General features: G+C 49.9%; 1 protein-coding gene across 1 annotated transcript in view; it reads right to left on the bottom strand.

The window, feature by feature from the left end:
• The window catches only part of MYO9B (myosin IXB), a 135,184-nt gene that overhangs the window by 58,919 nt on the left and 54,687 nt on the right, over positions 1 to 21,578 (bottom strand). Inside the window, 4 exon segments of the mRNA XM_030934887.1 lie at positions 658 to 758; positions 1,007 to 1,106; positions 2,311 to 2,373; positions 9,912 to 10,006. Of these exon segments, the coding sequence (XP_030790747.1) occupies positions 658 to 758; positions 1,007 to 1,106; positions 2,311 to 2,373; positions 9,912 to 10,006 (359 nt within the window).

Below are 21,578 nucleotides of genomic sequence, written 5' to 3'. Positions count from 1 at the left end.
CTCACAGCCTTGAACTCCTGGCTTTAAGTGATCCTGTTGCCTTGGCCTTCCAAAGCACTGTGATTACATGTGTGAACAATCGCACCCAGTATTCTTTAAACTATTTTTGTTTTTGAGACTGGGTCTCGCTTTGTCACCTAGAGTGGCGTGATTAGTTCAGTGGCGTGATCATGGCTGACTGAAGCCTCTTCCTCCCTGGCCCAAGTGATCCTCCCACCTCAGTGTCACAAGTAGCTGGGACCACACGTGTGTACTACCACGCCTGACTAATTTTATTTATTTTTTGTAGAGATGGGGTTTCACCATGTTGCCCAGGCTAGTCTTGAACTCCTGGGCCCATGCAATCCTCCACCTTGGCATCCCAAAGTGCTGGGATTACAGGCGTGAGTGAGCCACCTGGCGCCTGGCCAAACCATTTTTAAGGGTACAGTTCGGCAGTGTTAAGTATGTTCACGTTACCTTTAATTAGCATCGCCTAATGACCAATGGCTTCTCATGTGCTCACTGCTATTGGGCCACACTCCCTATGGCAGCTCTGTTCAGGACACTGCCTGCCCGTTTTCACTGGGTTGCAGGTTAGACCTCAGAGTGACTGGTAAGGGACATGTGTGCCCCCTGTACGCTCTGAGGGACGGTACCCGGGGCCCACACGCTTACTGCTTCTTGGTGGCGGGGAGGAAGCCCACCATCTCCATGGCCTGCTTGAGCCTCTCAAAGTCATGCTTCAGGTCCTCCCCATCTTCAATCTTCAAGTTATGCTGGAAAACAAAGGCATCGGTACTTTGGGCATTCCTGGGCCGGCGAGGGTGGCGTGCCAGAGTGATTTTGGCTGGAGCTAGCGGGGCAGGGCCCCAGGACCAGGGGAATGAATGGGTTCTTTTAATGCTGCCTTCTGGGAGCGGGTTTGGGGGCCAGGGCAGGCTGCCTCTGACTTCCCGGCTATGCATAAACAGCTTGAAGCTGGGAACAGAGGTGGCATTTGTGACTGGGGCTTGAGGCTGTTTACCTGGTTGAGGTAGAAATAATCTTCAGGCTGCTTGAGCTGAAATTCTCGGCGCTCTTCCTCGCTGACCCCGAGTAACAAATAATAAAACACGTGGTAGTTCCTACAGGTCAAAATTGGGAGGAACACAGTTGTTTTTGGAGGCCAAGCAATAGCTACTCTGCAAACCACTACTAACATGGCTTTGGAGAGCACACCTCAAATATGTACAGATTTAAAACAGTAAGTCAGTTCTTATGTCTTAAAAAAACAAAAAGAAACAAATGAGCATCTTGAGCAAATAGATTTCCGGAGGATTGGAGGTGGGTGGGTGTACATCTCACTTACTTGTCAATCGGAAATATTTCTTTTTTTTTTTTTTTTGAGATAGGGTCTTGCTCTGTTGCTCAGGCTGAAGTGCAATGGTGCGATCACAGCTCAATGCAGCCTCAACCACCTGGGTTCAAGTGATCCTCCCAGTTCAGCCTCCTGAGTAGCTGGGACTACAGGTGTGTGTCACCATGCCCAGCAAATTTTTTTTTTTTTTTTGCAGAGACAGGATTTCGCCATGTTGACCAAGCTGGTCTCGAACTCCTGGGTTCATGTGATCCTCCCGCTTAGGCCTCCCAAAGTGTTGGGATTACAGGCGTGAGCCACCGCTACAGGCCTGTTTTTTTTTTTTTCTTAAAGAGACAAGGACTGTAGCCAGGCGTGGTGGTGCACGTCTGTAATCCCAGCTACTTGGGAGGCTAAGGCATGAGAATCGCTTGAATCCAGGAGGTGGAGGTTGCAATGAGCCGGGATGACACCACTGCACTCTAGCCTGGGTGACAGAGCAAGACTCTGACTCAAACAAACAAACCAAAAAAAAAAAAAAAACCCCAACCAACCAAACAAAAACAAAGAGACAAACTTGCTCTATTGCCCACACTGAAGTGTGGTGTCTAGCTCACTGCAGCCTCAACCTCTTGGACTCACGTGATCCTCCCGCTTAGACCTCCTGAATAGTTGGGACTACAGGCACATGCTACCATGCCTGAGAAATGCTTCCAATCTAAGTATATTTTGTGCAGACATCTGAGCACGTACTGGGGATAAAACCTCCAGGGAGGCACACAAAGGTGGCTTGGGAGGTATGAGGACAAAGTGTGAGGCCACAGGAGCAGGTCTGGGGAGAAGATGGATGGGCAGGCCCTGATCCTGTGAGAGCCTCGATGGCCTCCCCGAGTTCTTCCGACCTCAGGACATTTGCTTTGCTTCTCTCTTCTGTAGGAGGAAACGCAAACATGGCGTGGCATTCAGAGATTCCCAGGAAAGCGTTCTCCTACCTCTCATCCTTCTCCTGAGACACCAGGCGAGACTTTTCAAGCAGATATTTCTCGACGACAGCTCTGTCATTAAGAGAAAAAGAGAAAGAATAAAACATTACATTTTAGTATTGTGTTAATATTGATTTTTTTTTTTTTGAGATGGAGTCTCGCTCTGTCATTCAGGATGGAGTGCAATGGCACAATCTTGGCTCACTGCAACCTCTGCCTCCCGGGTTCAAGCGATTATATTGCCTCAGCCCCCAGAGTGGTTGGAATTACAGGCATGTGCCACCATACCCAGCTAATTTTTGTATTTTTAGTAGAGGTGGGGTTTTGTCATGTTGGCCAGGCTGATCTCGAACTCTTGACCTATGTCAAGTGATCTGCACACCTTGGCCTCCCAAAGTGCTGGGATTATAGGCATGAGCCACCACGCCTGGCCAATATTTGTTATTCACTGTCTTTTTTATTCTAGCCATCCTAGTGGGGGTGCAGTGGTATGTCACTGTGGGCTTTTTTTTTTTTTTTGAGATGGAGTATCATTCTGTTGCCCAGGCTGGAATGCAGTGACGCGATTTTGGCTCACTGCAACCTCCACCTCCTGGGTTCAAGCGATTCTCCTGCCTCAGCCTCCCAAGTAGCTGAGATTACAGGCATGTGCCACCATGCCTGGCTAATTTTGTATTTTTAGTAGAGATGGGGCTTCTCCATGTTGGTCAGGCTGGTCTCAAACTCCTGACCTCAGGTGATCCACTTGCCTCAGCCTCCCAAAGTGCTGGAATTACAGGCATGAGCCACTGCAGCATTCGTTTTGAGGCAGGATCTTGCTCTGTTGTGCAGGCTGGAGTGCAGTAGCACAATAATGGCTCAATGCAGTCTTGTCCTCCTGGGCTCAAGTGATCTGCCCACCTCGGCCTCCCGAGTAGCCGGCACTACAGGCTAATTTTTGTAGTTTTGTAGAGACGGGGTTTCGTCATGTTGTCCAGGTTGGTCTACAACTCCTGGCCTCAAGTGATCTACCTGTCTCAGCCTCCTGAAGTGTTGGGATTACAGGCATGAGCCATGCATCTGGCCTGTCACTGTGGTTTGGATTTGCATTTCCGTGACGACCAATGATGCCGAACATCTTCTCACGTGCTGCCTGGCCATTCATAGGTCTCCTCTGATCAAGTATCCGTTGACCTCTTTTGTGGTTTTCTTATTGGGGTGTTGGTCCTATCATTGAGCTGTAAATGCTCTTTCTATATTCTAGATGCAAGTCCTTTCCTGGTTCTGATTTGCAGGTACCTTCTCTGGGTCTGGGGCCTCCTCTCCAATTTTGTCACAGTGTCCTTGGAAGCCCAGGTCTGTGATACCCATCGATACTTGGTTGTATCCATACGGTCTGGTGTTCTGCCGTCTGCCGATCATTTTCTTTTTCTCTTTTTTTAGATGGAGTTTTGCTCTGTTGCCCAGGCTGGAGTGCAGGTGGCGTGATCTCCGCTCACTGCAACCTCCGCCTCCTGGGTTCAAGCAATTCTCCTGCCTCAGCCTTCCAGTAGCTGGGATTACAGGTGCCCACCACCATGCCAAGTTAATTTTTGTATTTTTAGTAGAGACAGATTTTGCCATGTTGGCCAGGCTGGTCTCGAACTCCTGAACTCAGGTGATCCACCCGCCTCGGCCTCCCAAAAGTGCTGGGATTACAGGTGTGAGCCACTGCTCCTGGCCTTGCCAATCATTTTCTCTGTGCCAAGCAGTTAAGGTGTTTCCTCCAAATTAAATTCTCAGAGGTCCCTCAGGAGGCACCTGGCATCATGTGGGACCTTGAGTCTGAGGGTGCCAGCACAGGCACTAGGGTGTCTCTGCAGCCCCAAATATCTCTCAATGCTAAAAGTAGTGGCAGTAAATGTTTTTTCGAGGACAAATACGTTCTGGGCATCATTTGATATATTTCTCAGGGACTCCTCTTACACGCTGGGGCAGGCACGGTGGCTCCTGAGGAGTGGACAAGGAGCCGAGGCTTGGTGAGACTACGTGCTGCCCAGGGTCCTGTGGGAAGCGGGTGGCCAGGTGGGATCACTTCGCACCAGCTGGGGCTGGCTGAGTCTGGTGGGGGCGGTCTATCACGGGGTCCGCCATCACTAGACGTGTGAGCTCACCAGGGGCTCCAGATCACCCTCATCTGAGCTTATCCTGTTATGCAGGAGACACAGCTGGTGCCCAAGGGGTGGCAGGGCCAGGGTACAGCACAAGGTTCCCGATTCAGGGCCTGCTGAATGCCGCCTGCCTGTCTCTCCAGGACAGCAGTCTTTTTTTTTTTTTTTTTTTTGAGACGGAGTCTCACTCTGTCGCCCAGGCTGGAGTGCAGTGGCATGATCTCGGCTCACTGCAACCTCTGCTTCCCATGTGCAAGCGGTTCTCCTGCCTCAGCTTCCCGAGTAGCTGGGATTACAGGCATGCGCCACCACACCCAGCTAATTTTGTATTTTTAGTAGAGATGGGGTTTTACCATGTTGGCCAGGCTGGTCTTGAACTCCTGGCCTCACGTGATCCAACCGCTTCAGTACCCCAAAGTGCTGGGATTACAGGCATGAGCCACCATGCCCAGCCCAGGACAGCAGTCTTTTGTCTGCAGGCTCACATAGGGACACACACGATGCACAGGTGACTTTCGATGGCCTGGCCTGGGTCCTCTCTTCTTTCAAATAGGAGAAAAAAATGTTTCCTTCTATTCCTTTGCCGGGCTAATAACCAGTTTCAGCACCTTCCTGCATTCCTGGGGAGGGAGGCTATGTCTGTTTCTAGAAGGAGCTTCATGCTTCAATCTCAGCCTGTGGCCGATTCCCTGTGCTGCATCTGCGGGTCTGGCAGAGGACGTGGCTCCACAGTGGCAGGATGGCAGGGCTAGCACACTGGGTGTCTAGCACCAAAATGTCGCTTGACCGATGATGACCCCTTCCCTTCCCCAATCATTTTCAAGGCCTGGGCCTAATAAATGGGTCTTATAGGGACCCAGGGCTCCTCCGGCACTGAGTCCTTGAACACACAGGAAGCTGCAGCCTCATAAATTGGGGAACTGGGCAGGGAGGCTTGGACTACGCCTGACCCTTGGCTTTCATGGGAATGGCATGGAGAAGTGTCACCTGCCTGAAGGTAGGCAAAAGCAGAACCGGTCCGAGCCGGCTCCTTGTGTGATTGCTGCGGCCATTCTTGGGATGGGAAGCGCGCCTCCCTCCCTGGGGCGAGAATGAGCACAGTCCTGAGGTTGTGGGTGGAGGCAGGACTCCCTTTCCTGAATCCAAGGCCACAGATATGACTTTCCAAAGCTGGTCTGGGAGACCTGGCCATAGAGGGCCACTGGTCCTGAATATGACAGGACCCTGGGGAAGGCAGGGGAGGCTGAACCGTTTAGCTATGGGCTGGGCCAGGACACCCCTTCTGGTGTGTGGTCCAATGGCGGGCCCTGGAAGTTATGCTTCCTGGAACCTGGGGATGTGACTTTATCTGGAAAAAGGGAGCTGGACGCAGTGGCTCATGCCTGTAATCCCCAGAGCTTTGGGTGGCCAAGGTGGAAGGATCTCTTGAGACCAGGAGTTCAAGACCAGCCTGGACAACATAGTGGGACCCTGTCTCTATGGAATAAAAATAAAAAATTAGCCAGGTGTGGTGGTGTGCACCTGTAGTCCCAGCTGCTCAGAAGGCTGAGGCAGGAGGATCGCTTGACTCCAGCAGTTCAAGGCTGCAGTGAGTCATAATCATGCCATTGTACTCCAGCCTGAGCAACAAAGTAAGATGCTGTCTCAAAAAATAAAAAGGGTCTTTGCAGAGGCCATTAAGTTAAAGACGTCAAGATCATCCTTAGTAATCCAGGAAGGCCCTAAATCCAATGTCAAATGTTCTTATAAGAGAAGAGGGGGTCGGGGGTGGTGGCTCACGCCGGTAATCCTGACACTTTGGGAGGCCAAAGCAGGCGGATCACTTGAGGCCAGGAGTTTCAGACCAATCTGGCCAACACAGTGAGGCCCTATCTTTACTAAAAATAACAAAAATTAGCTGGGTGTGGTGGCACATTCCTATAATCCCAGCTACTTGGGAGACTGAGGCACAAGAATTGCTTGAGCCTGGGAGGCAGAGGTTGCAGTGAGCAGAGATAGCACCACTGCACTCCAGCCTGGGCGACAGGGTGAGATTCCGTCTCCAAAAAAATAAAAATAAAAAAATAAAACAGGAGAGACACAGGCCACCTGAAGACAGAGGCAGAGATTGGAGTAATGTGGCCACAAGCCAAGGGAGCCACCAGAAGCTGGAGGAGGTAGCCAGGATCTTCCCCTAGAGCCTCCAGAAGGAACCAGCCCTGTGGACACCTTGATATCCGACTTCTGGCCTCCGGGATGTTGAGAGAATAATTCCTGCTGTTTCAGCCATATGGTTTGTCGTACACTGTTATGGCAGTCTCTCCTAGGAAATGCATACAGAAATACTGTGGGAAAAGGGGCGGTGCCCATGCGAGGTCAATCCTATAGTGTCTGTCCAGAGCCAGCTGGACACCCAGACAAGACAAGGAGGCAGTTTAGTTTCTCCCCAAGGGAGGCCTGGAACTGTAGCAACAGTATCTGTGTCATCTTCCCAACAAGGTACCCTGAATGCTTCCTGTGGGTTAAAAATCTCTGCAATGTGGCAGATAGGATCGTGCAAAAGACGGACCCATGGGAAGAAAAATAAAATCAAATATAAGAGATGGGGACCTTTGTGCACTGCTGATGGGAAGGTAAAATGGTGTGGCTTCTGTGGGAAACAGTATGGTGGCTTCTTAAAAAATTAAACTGCCAGGCGCGGTGGCTCACGCCTGTAATCCCAGCACTTTGGGAGGCCAAGGTGGGCAGATCACCTGAGGTCGGGAGTTTGAGACCAGCCTGACCAACATGGAGAAACCCCATCTCTACCAAAAATATAGAATTAGCTGGGCGTGGTAGCACATGTCTGTAATTCCAGCTACTCAGGAAGCTGAGGCAGGAGAATCGCTTGAACCCAGGAGGCGGAGGTTGCGGTGAGCCGAGATTGCGCCGCTGCACTCCAGCCTGGGCAATAAGAGCAAAACTCTGTCTAAAAAAAAAAAAAAACAAACAAAACTAAACATAGTGTCTGGGTGCAGTGGCTCACACCTGTAATTTCTGGATCACAGGCATGCACCACCATGCCCAGCTAATTTTTGTTTGTTTGGTTTTTTTTTTTTTTTTTTTTAAGACGGACTTTCGCTCTTGTCGCTCAGGCTGGAGTGCAGTGGGGTGATCTTGGCCCACTGCAAACTTCGCCTCTTGGGTTCAAGCGATTATCCTGCCTCAGCCTCCCAAGTAGCTGGGATTACAGGCGCCTGCTATCATGCCTGGCTAATTTAGTAGAGACGGGGGTTTTACCACGTTGGACAGGCTGGTCTTGAACTCTCGACCTCAGGTGATCTACCCGCCTCAGCCTCCCACAGTGCTGGGATTACAGGTGTGAGCCACCATGCGTGGCCTTATATTGTGTATTTTAATCCCCAAAATATGAAGTGAAAAAGGTGGGGTCTTCATGGAGAGAAGGTCAGGGCCTGGAAGACAGGTGGGACAAGTGGCTGTTCCAGGTGTCTCTGATGAACCAGGCACACCCATGTGGGCAGATGGTAGGAGTTGGGGGGCCACTGACTGCCTTGTGGGGGCTGAGGCCGAGGGGCCAGAGCAGCCCCTGACATTTGTCAAGGGCCACTCACCCACACCACTGCCTACTGGAACCTGGGCAGTGGGAAAAAGGAATGAAGTCAGAGGCGGAAGCGTTCAGGAGAACAATGTGCCTGCTTGTATCTTGAATATGAACCATCAGTTGAAATGATCATCAGTCAGGTTCAGACAGACAAAATCCTGGGACCTTTACAAATCCCATTGACACAGCAGCCCCTCAAATGAGAATCTATAGTTAGGTGGGAGATCCCTGTGAGTATCCAGGCCTTGGACCCTGTCAGATGCCATCTAAGTACTCATCTATCCATCAATGGATCCATGCATCCACTGATCAAGCCCATCCAATTTACCCATGAATCTATCCATTTGCTAATTGACACATCCACAAATCTCCCCATTTATTCATCCACCTACCTATGAATCTACCCATCCAGCTATGAATAATCCATGTACCTATCCATCCACGAATCCGTCCACCCATGAATCCGTCTATCTATCCATCCATCCACCCATCCACACACCCACAACTGTACCCATTTATTCATCCGCCTACCTGTGAATCTATCCATCTACTTGTAAATCCATCCACCCATGAATCTATCTATCCAGCCACTCATGAATCCACTCACGCATAAACCCACCTATCTATTCATCCATCCATCCATCCACCCACCCACCCACCCACCCATCCATCCATCCATCCATCCATCCATCCATCCATCCATCCACCCACCCACCCACCCACCCATTCATTATATGAATCCACCCATTTACTCATCCACCTACCCATGAATCTACCCATCCACCTGTGATGGATGGATTCATGAGTGTACGGGTAGATCCATTCATGAATCCATCCATCTACCCATGAATCCACTCACTCATTAACCTATCCATCCATCATCCATCCATCCATCCATCCATCCATCCATCCATCCATCCACCCACCCACCCATTCATGAATCTATTCATCCATCCACTCATGAATCCATTCACCCAAGAATTAATCTATCCATCCATTCAGCCATCCATGCACGAATCCATCCATCCATCCATCCATCCATCCATCCATCCACCCACCCACCCACCCACCCATTCATGAATCTATTCATCCATCCACTCATGAATCCATTCACCCAAGAATTAATCTATCCATCCATTCAGCCATCCATGCACGAATCCATCCATCCATCCATCCATCCATCCATCCATCCATCCACCCACCCACCCATCCACCCATCCACCCATCCATAAATCTATCCATCCATCCACCTGAAAATCCATTCACCCATGAATCCATCTGTCTGTCTAACCAACCAACCAACCAACCATTCATCCATCCATCCATCCATCCATCCATCCATCCATCCATCCATCCACCCACCCACTCACCCATCCATAAATCTGTCCATCTAACTGAAAATCCATTCACCTGTGAATCCATCTGTCTGTCTAATCAACCATCCATCCATCCATCCATCCATCCATCCATCCATCCATCCTCCATCCATCCATCCCCTCATGAGTCCATCCACCCACCCACCCTTCAGTATTCCCAATGCACAACCACCTCACTTTGCTGCTCTGTACCTGTCATTTTCTGGCTGAAGGGACACATGTTTGGCAAAGGCCAGAGTCTACATCCCTACTGCCTGTGACACCCCTAAGACTTACCAAATTTGAAACTTTATCAAGACAAGAAATGGGCTGTGCTGTTGTCCCCAGCCCCTGCCCACATTTCCTACCTCAACCTACTGCTCCAGACCTTCACCTCAAAGACTTTAAATCACACTCGCTCTCCTGTACAAAGCATAAACATTTGCACAGCCATGATCTCCACATCTCACTCCCATCTGTGTGTCGGGAAGCAACAGCGCATGGGGCCAGCTCCCACCAGTAGGGACCCCAGGGACACTGACTCACCCTCTCACAATGCCACTCTCTAGGTAGCTGACTTGGATGAACTTCCCAAACCGGCTGGAGTTGTTGTTGTGGGCTGTCTTGGCGTTTCCGAAAGCCTGCAACGAAATCAAAAGCAGGTTTTCAGATCAGAAGGATGGAATTTTTCTTTTCTTTCCTCTCATTTTACACTGTGTCTTTATTTTTATTTTGTATTGTTCAATTTATCTATTTTTTCTCTTGGAGACAGTCTCGCTCTGCCACCTGGGCTGGAGTGACACAATCTTGGCTCACTGCAACCTCTGCCTCCTGGGTTTAAGCAATTCTCATGCCTCAGCCTCCTGAGTAGCTGGGACTACAGATGCGCACTACCATGCCAGCTAATTTTTTGTATTTTAGTAGAGATCGGGTTTCACCATGTTGTCCAGGCTGATCTCGAACTCCCGAGCTCAGGCAGTCTGCCCGCCTCAGCCTCCCAAAGTGCATGAGTCACTGTGCCCGGTCTCTATTTTTTCTTCTTCTTTCCTTTTTTTTTTTTTGAGATGGACTCTTGCTCTGTCGCCTAGGCTGGAATGCAAGGGTGCGATCTTGGCTCTTTGCAACCACTGTCTCCCAGGTTCAAGCGATTCTCCTGGCTCAGCCTCCCGAGTAGCTGCGATTATAGGCGCACGCTGCCACGCCTGGCCAATTTTTTGTATTTTTAGTAGAGATTGGGTCTCACCATGTTGCCCAGGCTGGTCTTGAACTCCTGAGCTCAGGCAATCTGCTCGCCTCGGCCTTCCAAAATGCTGGGATTACAGGCATGAGCCACCACCCCCGGCCTCTTATTTTTTCTTTAACTGTTCTGGAAAGCAGGGCTACCCAGTAAGCAGAGAGTAGCTCATTTTCTTTCTTTCTTTTTTTTGTTTGAGACAGGGTCACACAACATCACCCAGGCTGGAGTGCAGTGTTGCAATCTTGGCTTACTGCAACCTCTGCCTCCTGGGCTGAAGCGATCCCCCTGCCTCAGCCTCCCGAGCAGCTGGGACCACAGGCATGCGCCACCATGTCTGGCTAAGTTTTTGCAGAGATGGGGTTTTGCCATGTTGCCCAGGCTGGTCTGGAACTCCTGAGCTTAAGTGATCCACCCACCTAGGTCTCCCAAAGTGCTGAAATTATAGGCATGAGCCAGATTGTGACATAATTTGCAAAAACATTTTATTTATTTGTTGTCTAAATAAACTTTATTTTTCAACCTTTTAATATTATTTTTGAGATGGGGTCTCGCTCTGTTACCCAGGCTGGAGTGTAGTGGCACGATCTCGGCTCACTGCAACCTCTGTCTCCCAGGCTCAAGGGATCTTCCCGCCTCAGCCTCCCAAGTAGCTGCGACCACAGGTATGTACCACCATGCCCCGCCTTAACTTTTAAGGTTTTGGGGTATACATGCAGGTTTGTTAAGTAGGTAAATTCGTATCACAGGGGTTTGCTGTACAGATTATTTTGTCACCCAGATACTAAGCCTAGTATCCAATAATTATTTTTTCTTTTTCTTTCTTTTTTTTTTTTGGAGACAGACTCTTACTCTGTCGCCCAGGCTGGGGTGTAGTGGCACGCTCTCGGCTCACTGCAACCTCCGCCTCCCAGGTTCAAGCAATTCTCCTGCCTCAGCCTTCCAAGTAGCTGGGAATACAGGTATGTGCCACCACGCTCAGCTAATTTTTGTATTTTTAGTAGAGATGGGGTTTCACCACGTTGGCCAGGATGGTCTCGATCTCTTGACCATGTGATCCGCCCGGCACAGCCTCTCAAAGTGCTTGGATTACAGGTGTGAGCCACCGCGCCCGGCCCCAAAAGTTATTTTTTTCTGCTCTTCTCCCTTTTCCCATCCTCCAGGAGGCCCCACTGTCTGCTGTTCCCCTCTGTGTGAACATGTGTTCTCCCCATTTAGCTCCCACTTGTAAGTGAGAACATGCAATATTAGGTGTTCTGTTCCTGTGTTGGTTTGCTAAGGATAATAGGCTTCAGCGAGGATGGAGCTGCTATAGGCCTCAGCCTGGAACCCTGGGCCTTCCTCCTCCTGGGCTTTGAGGACACTCACTTATCCCTGAGACAGTAGGCTGTAAGTCACTTAGAAGCCCAGGTAAGACCTGGAAAACACAGAGGTGTATAGTCAAGGCCCATTCCAACATTTCTCTTTATCTTTGTGTCTGAGGTTGTGTAAGGTGCTCAAGTTTTTTTTTTTTTTTTTCCCCCGAAACAGAGTCTTACTCTGTTGCCGGGCTGGAGTGCAATGGCATGATCTCAGCTCACTGCAACCTCCGCCTCCCGGGTTCAAGCGATTCTCGTGACTCACCCTCCTGAGTAGCTGGGATGACAGGTGTGTGCCACCACGCCTGGCTAACTTTTGCATTTTTAGTAGAGATGGGGTTTTCCCATGTTGTCCAGGCTGGTCTCAAACTCCTGACCTCAGGTGATTTGCCCACCTTGGCCTCCCAAAGTACTGGGATTACAGGCATGAGCCATCGTGCCTGGCCGGTGTTCAAGTTTTAAGTCTCTGACATTAAAAATGGCAATTGCCTGAATTCTTTTCAGTTATAATCATTCATCTGATAGGGTAAAAGCACACTCTGTGGGCCAAATCTGGTCTGATGCTTGTTTTTTTAATTGCCTGCGAGCCGAGAATGATTTTCACATTTGTAAACGGCAAAACAAGAAACAAACAAAAACCAAAGAAGAATATTTCCTGGTGTGAAAAACCTCTTCAGATTTCAGCGTCCATCAATAAAGTTTTATTGGTATACGCCAGGCTCATTCAATTGTGTTGCAACAGACACCACCATCTAGTCTGCGAAGGCGAAAGTATTGCCTATTGGACTCTTTGCAGCAGGAATTTTGGGCTGATCTGGACTCTGGGCTCAGTGCTGGACACAAGGCAGGGCATGTGGAAGCTCCTTCGAGGAGCCCTACAGTTTGGTGGGAAGATAAGTGGGTTCAAAGAGCAATTTAAAAAAAAATTGGGGTAAAACTAACATAACATACAATTAACCATTTTAAAGTGTACAATTCAGTGGCATTTAGTACATTCACAATGTTGTGCAGCCATCGCCTTTATCTAGTTCCAGAACATTCTGATCCCCCTAAAAGGAGACTGTCCCCACCAGCAGTCCCTCCCCATTTCCCTCTCCTAGTCCCTGACAACCACCAATTTGCTTCCTGTCTCTACGGATTTGCCTGTTCTGGGTATTTCAGGTCAATGAGGTCATACACTGTATGGCCTTTTGTGTCTGGTTGCTGCTTCTTTTTTCTTTTCTTTTTTCTTTCTTTTTTTTTTTAATTTAAGAGGCAGGGTCTTGCTCTGTCGCCCAGGCTGGAGTGCAGTGGTGTAATCATAGCTCACCGCAAGCCTCAACCTCCTGGGCTCAAGGAATCCTCCTGCCTTAGCCTCCCAAGTAGGTGGGACCACAGGTGCAGGCCACCATGCTTGCCTAATTTTTAAAATTTTTTGTAGAGACCGCATCTCTCTATGTTGCCCAGGCTGGTCTTGAACTCCCGGCCTCAAACAATCCTCCCGCCTTGGCCTCCCAAAGGGCTGTGATGACAGGCACGGTGGCTCAATGTTTCATTCCTTTTTCACAGGACAATCTTCTTGCTCTGTACCGACGAGTCCACATATACAGGGAAGTGTGTGCAGTGCAGGGAGTGTGCAGGGGTACCCTCTGGGGCCTTCCATGTAACCATCACCTGAATGAAGATGGGGGACACCCACTCTCTGTCCAGCTTCCTGGGGTGCCCCCTTCCCATGAGGGACTTACTGCTCCAGAGTGTTTAAGATGGAGCCTGCGGGGAACTCGAGGCAGGGAAGGTGCCTGGCACAGGACAGAGAAGCTAGGAAGAGGTGGTGGCTGGGGGAAGATGTGGGGCTCTTTTGTTTAGGGAGAAAGAAGATAGGGTAAGGCCAGCAGGATGTGGGCTGTGAGGCCTGGCAGATGAGAGAGAGGCGGCAGAGCTGGTCCTGGGGCCTGGTGTTCCACTGTCCCAGTCCTTGTGACCACTAGGTTTGGGGAAGAGGTGACATGGCAAGGGGAGGGCACGGGGACAGGGGGCACACCCTGGGCATGCCACACGTGGAAAGTCTGGCAGCAGTGATGTTCCCGTTTGAGAGGCTGGGGTGCCCAGGGAGGAGAGGAGAGAGCAAGGCCACAGTGTGAAGGAAGTGGCAAGGCCACTGCCAAGGTCCCATTGTAGGGGGTGGGGAAGGTGGTGGCCAAGCACGCCGGGGAGGCAGAAACCGGAGACACAATAACATAGAGAGAAAGGATCTTCCTGAAGGCCTCATTCCACAGGGGGATGGATATTGGTTGTTATGGACTTCATGTCTGTGGCCCTCACCAAAATTTTTTTTTTTTTTTTTTTGAGACAGGGTTTTGCTCTTGTTGCCCAGGCTGGAGCGCAATGGCGTGATCTCGGCTCACTGCAACCTCCGCCTCCCGGGTTCAAGTGATTCTTGTGCTTCAGCTTCCTGAGTAGCTGGGATTACAGGCGCATGCTACTGCGCTCGGCTAATTTTTGTATTTTTAGTAGAGACAGGGTTTTACCATGTTGGCCAGGCTGGTCTCGAACTCCCGACCCCAAGTGATCTCCTCGCCTCGGCCTCCCAAAGTGCTGGGATTACAAGCTTGAGTCACCACGCCTGGCCCCGACAAACTTTATATGTTAAAATCTAAGCCTAAGGTGATAGGTTCAGGAGGTAAGGTCTTCGGAAGGTGATGAGGTCACTTACATGGGGCCCTCATGAATGGGATTAGTGCCCTTATAGAAGAGGCCCCCAGAGAGCTCCCTCACTCCTTCCACCATGTGAGGGCATGGGAAAAAACGCCATCGATGAACCAAGAAGTGGGCTTTCACCTGACACCAAATCTGCCAGAGCCTTCACCTTGGACTTCTCACTTCCAGAACTGTGAGAATATATTTCTGTTGTTTCAGCCACCTGGTCTACATGGTACAGTCATGCACTACACAGCAATGACCATCGAATGATGGACCGCATACATGACGGTGGTCCCATAAGATTATAATACTGTACTCTTACTGTACTGTTTCTATGTTTCTATCCATCCATCCATCCACCCAATCTTTTTTTTGAGACAGGGTCTCACTCTGTTGCCCAGGCTAGAGTGTGGTGGCATGATCATGGCTCACTGCAGCCTCAACCTCCAGAGCTCAAGGTGATCCTCCTGCCTCAGGCTCCCAGGTAGCTGAGACTACGGGCACGTGTCAGCACACCTGGCTTATTTTCTTACAGAGAAGAAGTTTCACCGTGTTGCCCAGGCCAGTCTCAAACTCCTGGGCTCAAGCAATCTGCTCACTTTGGCCTCTCCAAGTGTTGGGATTACAGGTGTGAGCCAAAGTAACCAGTCTATCTATCTATTTAGAGACAGAATCTTGGTCTGTCGCCCAGGTTGGAGTGCGGTGGTGAGATCTTGGCTCACTGCAGCCTCGACCTCCTGGGTTCAGGTGATCCTCCTGCATAGGCCTTGCAAAGTGCTAGGATTACAGGAATGAGCCACCAGGCCTGGCCTATGTTTAGATACACAAATATTTACCATTGTGTTACAACTGCCCACAGTATTCAGTAAGGTAACATGCTGTACAGGTTTGCAGCCTAGAAGCAATGGGCTATACCTATTTGTTTTTGCTTTTTTTGAAATCGAGTCTCACTCTTGCCCAGGTTGGAGTACAGTGGCATAATCTCGGCTCACTGCAACCTCTGCCTCCCAGGTTCCAGTGATCCTCCTGTCTCAGCCTCCACAGTAACTAGGACTATAGGTACGAGCTACCACGCCCAGCTAATTTTTGCATTTTAAAATAGAGACAGGGTTTCACTACAGTTTGAGGCCATGTTGGTCTTGAACTCCTGACCTCAGGTGATCCACCTGCCTTGGCCTCCCAAAGTGTTGGGATTACAGGCGTGAGCCACTGCACCCAGCCAGCTACATCTATTTGTATAGGTATACCCTATTAGTGGTTATATACTAACACACCTATTAGTATATAACCTACTGACGATCTACAGCCTAAGTGTGTAGTAGGTTATATCATCTAGGTTTGTGTAAGTTCACTTTAGAATGTTTGCATGAGCACAAAATCACCCAGTGACGCATTTCTCCCGTAGTTAAGCTATGTGTAACCATATTCTGTGACAGTAGCCCGAACAGATTAAGACACTGGCTGACCACTGAGTGGAGGCTTTTGTGGGGCAGCCTGAAGGGGGAAGTCCCATTAAAAATGCAACTGACTGGCTGGGCACAGTGGTCATGCCTGTAATCCTAGCACTTTGGGAGGCCGAGGCAGGAGGATGGCTTGAGGCCTGGAGTTCGAGACAAGCATGGGCAACATGGCAAAACCCCAAATCTAGAAAAAATAAAAAAAATTAGCCAGGTATGCAGCAATCTCATTACTGGGCATATACCCAAAGGATTATAAATCACGCTGCTATAAAGACACATGCACACGTACGTTTATTGCAGCACTATTCACAATAGCAAAGACTTGGAACCAATCCAAATGCCCATCAATGATAGACTAGATTAAGAGAATGTTGTACATATATGCCACGGAATACTATGCAGCCACAAAAAAGGATGAGTTCATGTCCTTTGCAGGGACATGGATGAGGCTGGAAACCATCATTCTCAGCAAACTAACACAGGAACAGAAAACCAAACACCGCATGTTCTCACTCATAAGTGGGAGTTGAACAATGAGAACACACGGACACAGGGAGGGGAACACCACACACTGGGGCCTGTGGGGGGTGGGGGGCCAGAGGAGGGATAGCATTAGAAGAAATACCTAATGTAGGTGATGGGTTGACGGGTGCAAGCAAACCACCATGGCATGTGTACATCTATGTAACAAAACTGCACATTCTACACATGTATCCCAGAACTTAAAGTATTAAAAAAAAAAAAAGAGCCAGGTATGGTGGTGGATGCCTGTAGTTCCAGTTACTTTGGAGGCTGAGGTGGGAGGATTGCTTCAGCCCAGAAGGTTGAGGCTGCAGCTGCATTTGCGCCCCTGCACTCCAGCCTGGGCGACAGAGCGAGACCCTGTTTCCAAAAAAAAAAAAGGATCTGACCATGGAAGGCCCAGATCCTCCCTTGGAGAAGGCTCCATTCAGCTGCAAAGCCTCGGGCAGAGTTTGAAGCCTGGACAGTACGGTGGCTGGACCCGTGTGCGGGTCACGCTCCTCAAGGAGCCGGCTGTTTGGGTCACGGGACAAGGAAATAGGGAGCTCGAGATCATGGGAACACAGAGCCAAGCAGGAAGGTGAGAAGGAGTGGGCCCCAGAGAGAGAGATGACTTGGCCCTCTACAGAGAAGCGGGTCTGGGCAGTAGCCGGGTGCTTTTGGTGGGGGGGACTGGGTCACCACATGAGCCTTGCTCACCTGTTGATTTTTTTTTTTTTTTTTTGAGGCAGGGAGACAGGGTCTCACTCTGTCGCCCAGGCTAGAGTTTAAGTGGTGCGACCATAGCTCACTGCAGCCTCAACCTCGACCCCTAGGCTCAGGCGAGCCTCCCATTTCCGCCTCCTAACGAGCTGAGACCACAAGTATACATTACCGTGCCTGGCTAATTTGTTTGTTTGTTTTTTGTTTTTTTGAGACGGAGTTCACTCTTGTTGCCCAGGCTGGAGTGCAATGGCGCAATCTTGGCTCACTGCAACCTCCGCCTCCTGGGTTCAAGCGATTCTCCTGCTTCAGCCTCCCAAGTAGCTAGGATTACAGGCATGCGCCACCACACCCAGATAATTCTGTATTTTTAGTAGAGATGAGGTTTCTCCACGTTGGTCAGGCTGGTTTTGAACTTCCGACCTCAGGTGATCCGCCCTCCTCAGCTTCCCAAAGTGCTGGGATTACAGGCGTGAGCCACTGCCCCCAGCCTAATTTTAAAAATGATTTTTGTCAACACGAATCTCACTATGTTACCCTGGTTGGTCTGGGGCTCTTGGACTCAAGTGATCCTTCCATCTTGGCCTCCCAAAGTGCTGGGATGACAGGTGTGAGCCACTGGGTCCGGTCTGACCTGCTGAACTTTGAAACAGCCTCTGGGGGGTCTGATGAAACCCGGGGGGCTTGTCGGTGGGCGGGAACCACCAGGGCTCTGCTGGTGAAGTTGGCTTTCCTGGGTGCCTATGGGACTTTTGGGGGGTGAACCACCCTGTGTGATGGGGGCGTCCTGTGCACTACACAGTGTTGAACAGCATCCCTGGCCTCCACCTACCCGGTGCCATCTGGGATAACCAAAGACTGTCTCCAGAGATCGCCAAATCATCCCGGCTGGGAAGCACTGATGTACACAGACGGAAATAAAAGGGGGTTGCAGGGCTGGGTAGTTGGGGCTCACTGGTCCCTCTGTCCCTTCCGTGTAGAATGCAGGCTCCTGTGTGCGCTGCATTCTAGGTGCTGAGGGGATCCCTGCGGTCTTTCTAGGTTTCATTTCCAGCTGTCCAGAGGGTAGCTGGAGAACTGTGTTTTTTGTTGTTGTTTGGAGTTTGCAGTCTCGAGGCACCGACTCCCTGGTTTCCTTGGATGCTCACGGGACCCTGCAGGGCCATAGTCTGGAGCTCACGCAGGAAATGAGCTTCAGCCTGGGGCCCGGTGCCCAGGCCTAGGCCCTCCTCCTTACTCCGTGCCTGACAGCACGAAGCCCAGCCTCGCCTATGTGGTCCCATGACCAGACTCTCCTCCCAATCAAGCTCAATTCAAAGAGATCTGTCAGGCAAACCCTAAAATAAAGTCCCAGGAAGGGGCACAGAAAGCTCCCCTTACTTGGCCTAACTATAAGCAGATGGCGAAGGGATGCCTGTCCTCGAGGGTGAGGTGGGGGGGACAGTCCTGTTGGTTGCCCTGGGGTGTCTGCAGCAGGAAACGGGTCCTCTCTGAGTGGGGTCCCCCCACCTTGGTGTAAAGCCTGGTCTGTGGCAGAGGTGCCCCAGAAATGTACATTCATACCCTAAAGAGCCACAGTGCTCACGTTAAACCCAGGGGACAAGTCTCTGCAGTGACTTCTAATATCACAGCCAGGCCTGGTGTCTTGGGGACATACGACAGGGAACGCCTTTGGGATATGAGGGGCCCCTCCCACCACCGTGGCTGCCCAAGGGCGGGCTTTCTGGTTCTGCGATTACCCCGTGCACCAATTATCCATGCACACAGGCTGCTCCCAGGCCCGGTGACCTCACGCGTCTGGTATGTGGTCTCAGCACACTGCGACTTTTCAAAGCCCATCTAAAAATATCCGGTTGGTGCTATTATACATCCGAGGGGGAAGTGCGGCCCGGCGCTCGCAGCAAGGGGTGCTATTGTGTTGCTGCTCGGCTGGGCTGGCCGGGGGCTCGCACAGTCTCAAAGCACAAGGGTGGCTGGTGTGCCTGGAGGATCATGTGGGGTCCAGGGTGGACAGGAGGGAGGAAGTGGGACCCCGGTGTCAGCAATTATGCGATATAATCTGGCACACGCACTGGGAAGGCGGATGCCATGGTTCCCCAAGGCTACAAAACCTATAGCACTGGACATGCTCAAAACCAAAAAAGGCCTCTCCTTTCAGAGAAACACATTTTTTTTTCTTTTATAATACAAAAAACATGTTTCTAATATAAGTTGCAAACTTTGGAAAAAAATTATTATCTCACTAGGTCCAGCAATCCCACTTCTGGGTATATATCCAAAGGAAATGACATCAGTACGTGGAAGAAATGTTTGCATTCTCATGTTCATTTCAGCACTAATCACAATAGCCAAGACATGGAATCAACCTAAGTGTCCATCAACAGATGAATGAATAGGCTGGGCTCACTGGCTCACTCCTGTAATCCCAGCACTCTGGGAGGCCGGGGCGGGCAGATCACTTGAGGTCAAGAGTTTGAGACCAGCCTGGCCAACATGGTGAAACCCCGTCTCCACTAAAAATACAAAAATTAGCTGGGCGTGGTGGCATGTGCCTGTAATCCCAGCTACCTGGGAGGCTGAGGCAGGAGAATCGTCTGAACCCAGGAGGTGGAGGTTGCACTGAGCTGAGATCGCGCCACTGCACTCTGGCCTGGGTGACAGAGCAAGACTCTGTCTCAAAAAAAAAAACAAAAAAAAAAAACAAAAAAAACCCCAGAGAGATCCTGTCATTTGTAACATGGATGAAGCTGAGGGATACTATGTTAATAAGCCAGGCACAGAAAGGCAAATACTACATGATCTCACTCGTGTAGAATTTTTAAAAGTTGAACTCATAGTGGGAGAGGGGGAAGGGAGTGAGGGTTGAAAAGTTACCTATTAGGTACAGTGTTTGAGATCTGAGTGACGGGTATATTAGAAGTGCAACCCTAACCATACCCAATATATCCCTGTAACAAAACACACATGTACCCCCACTCCAAAAAAAAAAAAAAAAACTCACAGAAGTAGAAAGTAGGGCTGGTGCTGTGGTTCACACCTGTAACCCCCCAGCACTTTGGGAAGCAGAGATGGGAGGATTGCTTGAGGCCAGGAGTTTTGAGACCAGCCTGGGCAACATAGTGACATCCCATCTTTACAAAAAATAAAAAATTAGCTAGGTGTGGTGGGACACACCTGTTGTCCCAGTTACTCAGGAAGCTGAGGCAGGAGGATCGCTTAGGCCCAGGAATTCAAGGCTGCAGTGAATGTGATTGCACCACTGCACTCCAGCTTGGGTGACAGAGCAAGACCCTGTCTCAAAAAAACAAGTAGAAAGTAGAATACTGGTTACCAGGGGTGGTGGCAGGGTTGGGGAGATGCTGGTCAAAGGATATAAATTTCAGTTAGAGAGGAGGAATAAATTCAAACAATCTATTGTATAACATGGTGACTGTAAATATTTTTGTATCTTGAAAATTCCTAAGAGAGTAAATTTTAAGTGCTTTCATCACAAAACATGTTGACTATGTCAGGTAATGCATATGTTAATTAGCTCCATTGACCCATTCCACAATGTATACATATTTCAAAATGTCATGTTGTAAGTGATGAATATATACAACTTTCATCAATTAGAAATAAAACAGGCTGGGCGGTGGCTCACGCCTGTAATCCCAGCACTTTGGGAGGCCGAGGTGGGCAGATCACAAGGTCAGGAGATTGAGACCATCCTGGCGAACACAGTGAAACCCTGTCTCTACTAAAGATATAAAAAATTAGCCGGGTGTGGTGGCGGGCGCCTGTAGTCCCAGCTACTCTGGAGGCTGAGGCAGGAGAATGGCATGAACCTGGGAGGCGGAGCTTGCAGTGAGCCAAGATTGTGCCACTGCACTCCAGCCTGGGCGACAGAGCGAGACTCTATCTCAAAAAAAAAAAAAAAGAAAAGAAAAGAAAAGAAAAGAAATAAAATAAGCCCTGGCGTTGTGGCTCACACCTGTAATTCCACCACTTTAGAAGCCAAGGCGGGTGGATCACTTGAGGTCAAGAGTTCAAGACTAGCCTGGCCAACATGGTGAAACCCTGTCTCTACTAAAAATGCAAAAATTAGCCAGGCGTGGTGGCACGCGCCTGTAGTCCCTCCTACTTGGGAAGCTGAGGCAAGAGAATTGCTTGAACCCAGGAGGTGGAGGTTGCAGTGAGTCAAGATCACGCCACTGCACTCCAGCCTGGGTGAGAGAGCAAGACTCTGTCTTGGAAAAAAAAAAAAAAAAAAAAGAAA

The sequence above is a fragment of the Rhinopithecus roxellana genome, chromosome 8, assembly GCF_007565055.1.
Source record: "Rhinopithecus roxellana isolate Shanxi Qingling chromosome 8, ASM756505v1, whole genome shotgun sequence".
In the NCBI taxonomy this organism is placed as follows: Eukaryota; Metazoa; Chordata; class Mammalia; order Primates; family Cercopithecidae; genus Rhinopithecus; species Rhinopithecus roxellana.
Note: the sequence above shows the minus strand (reverse complement) of the source record. Positions and strands in the feature narration are given on the sequence as shown.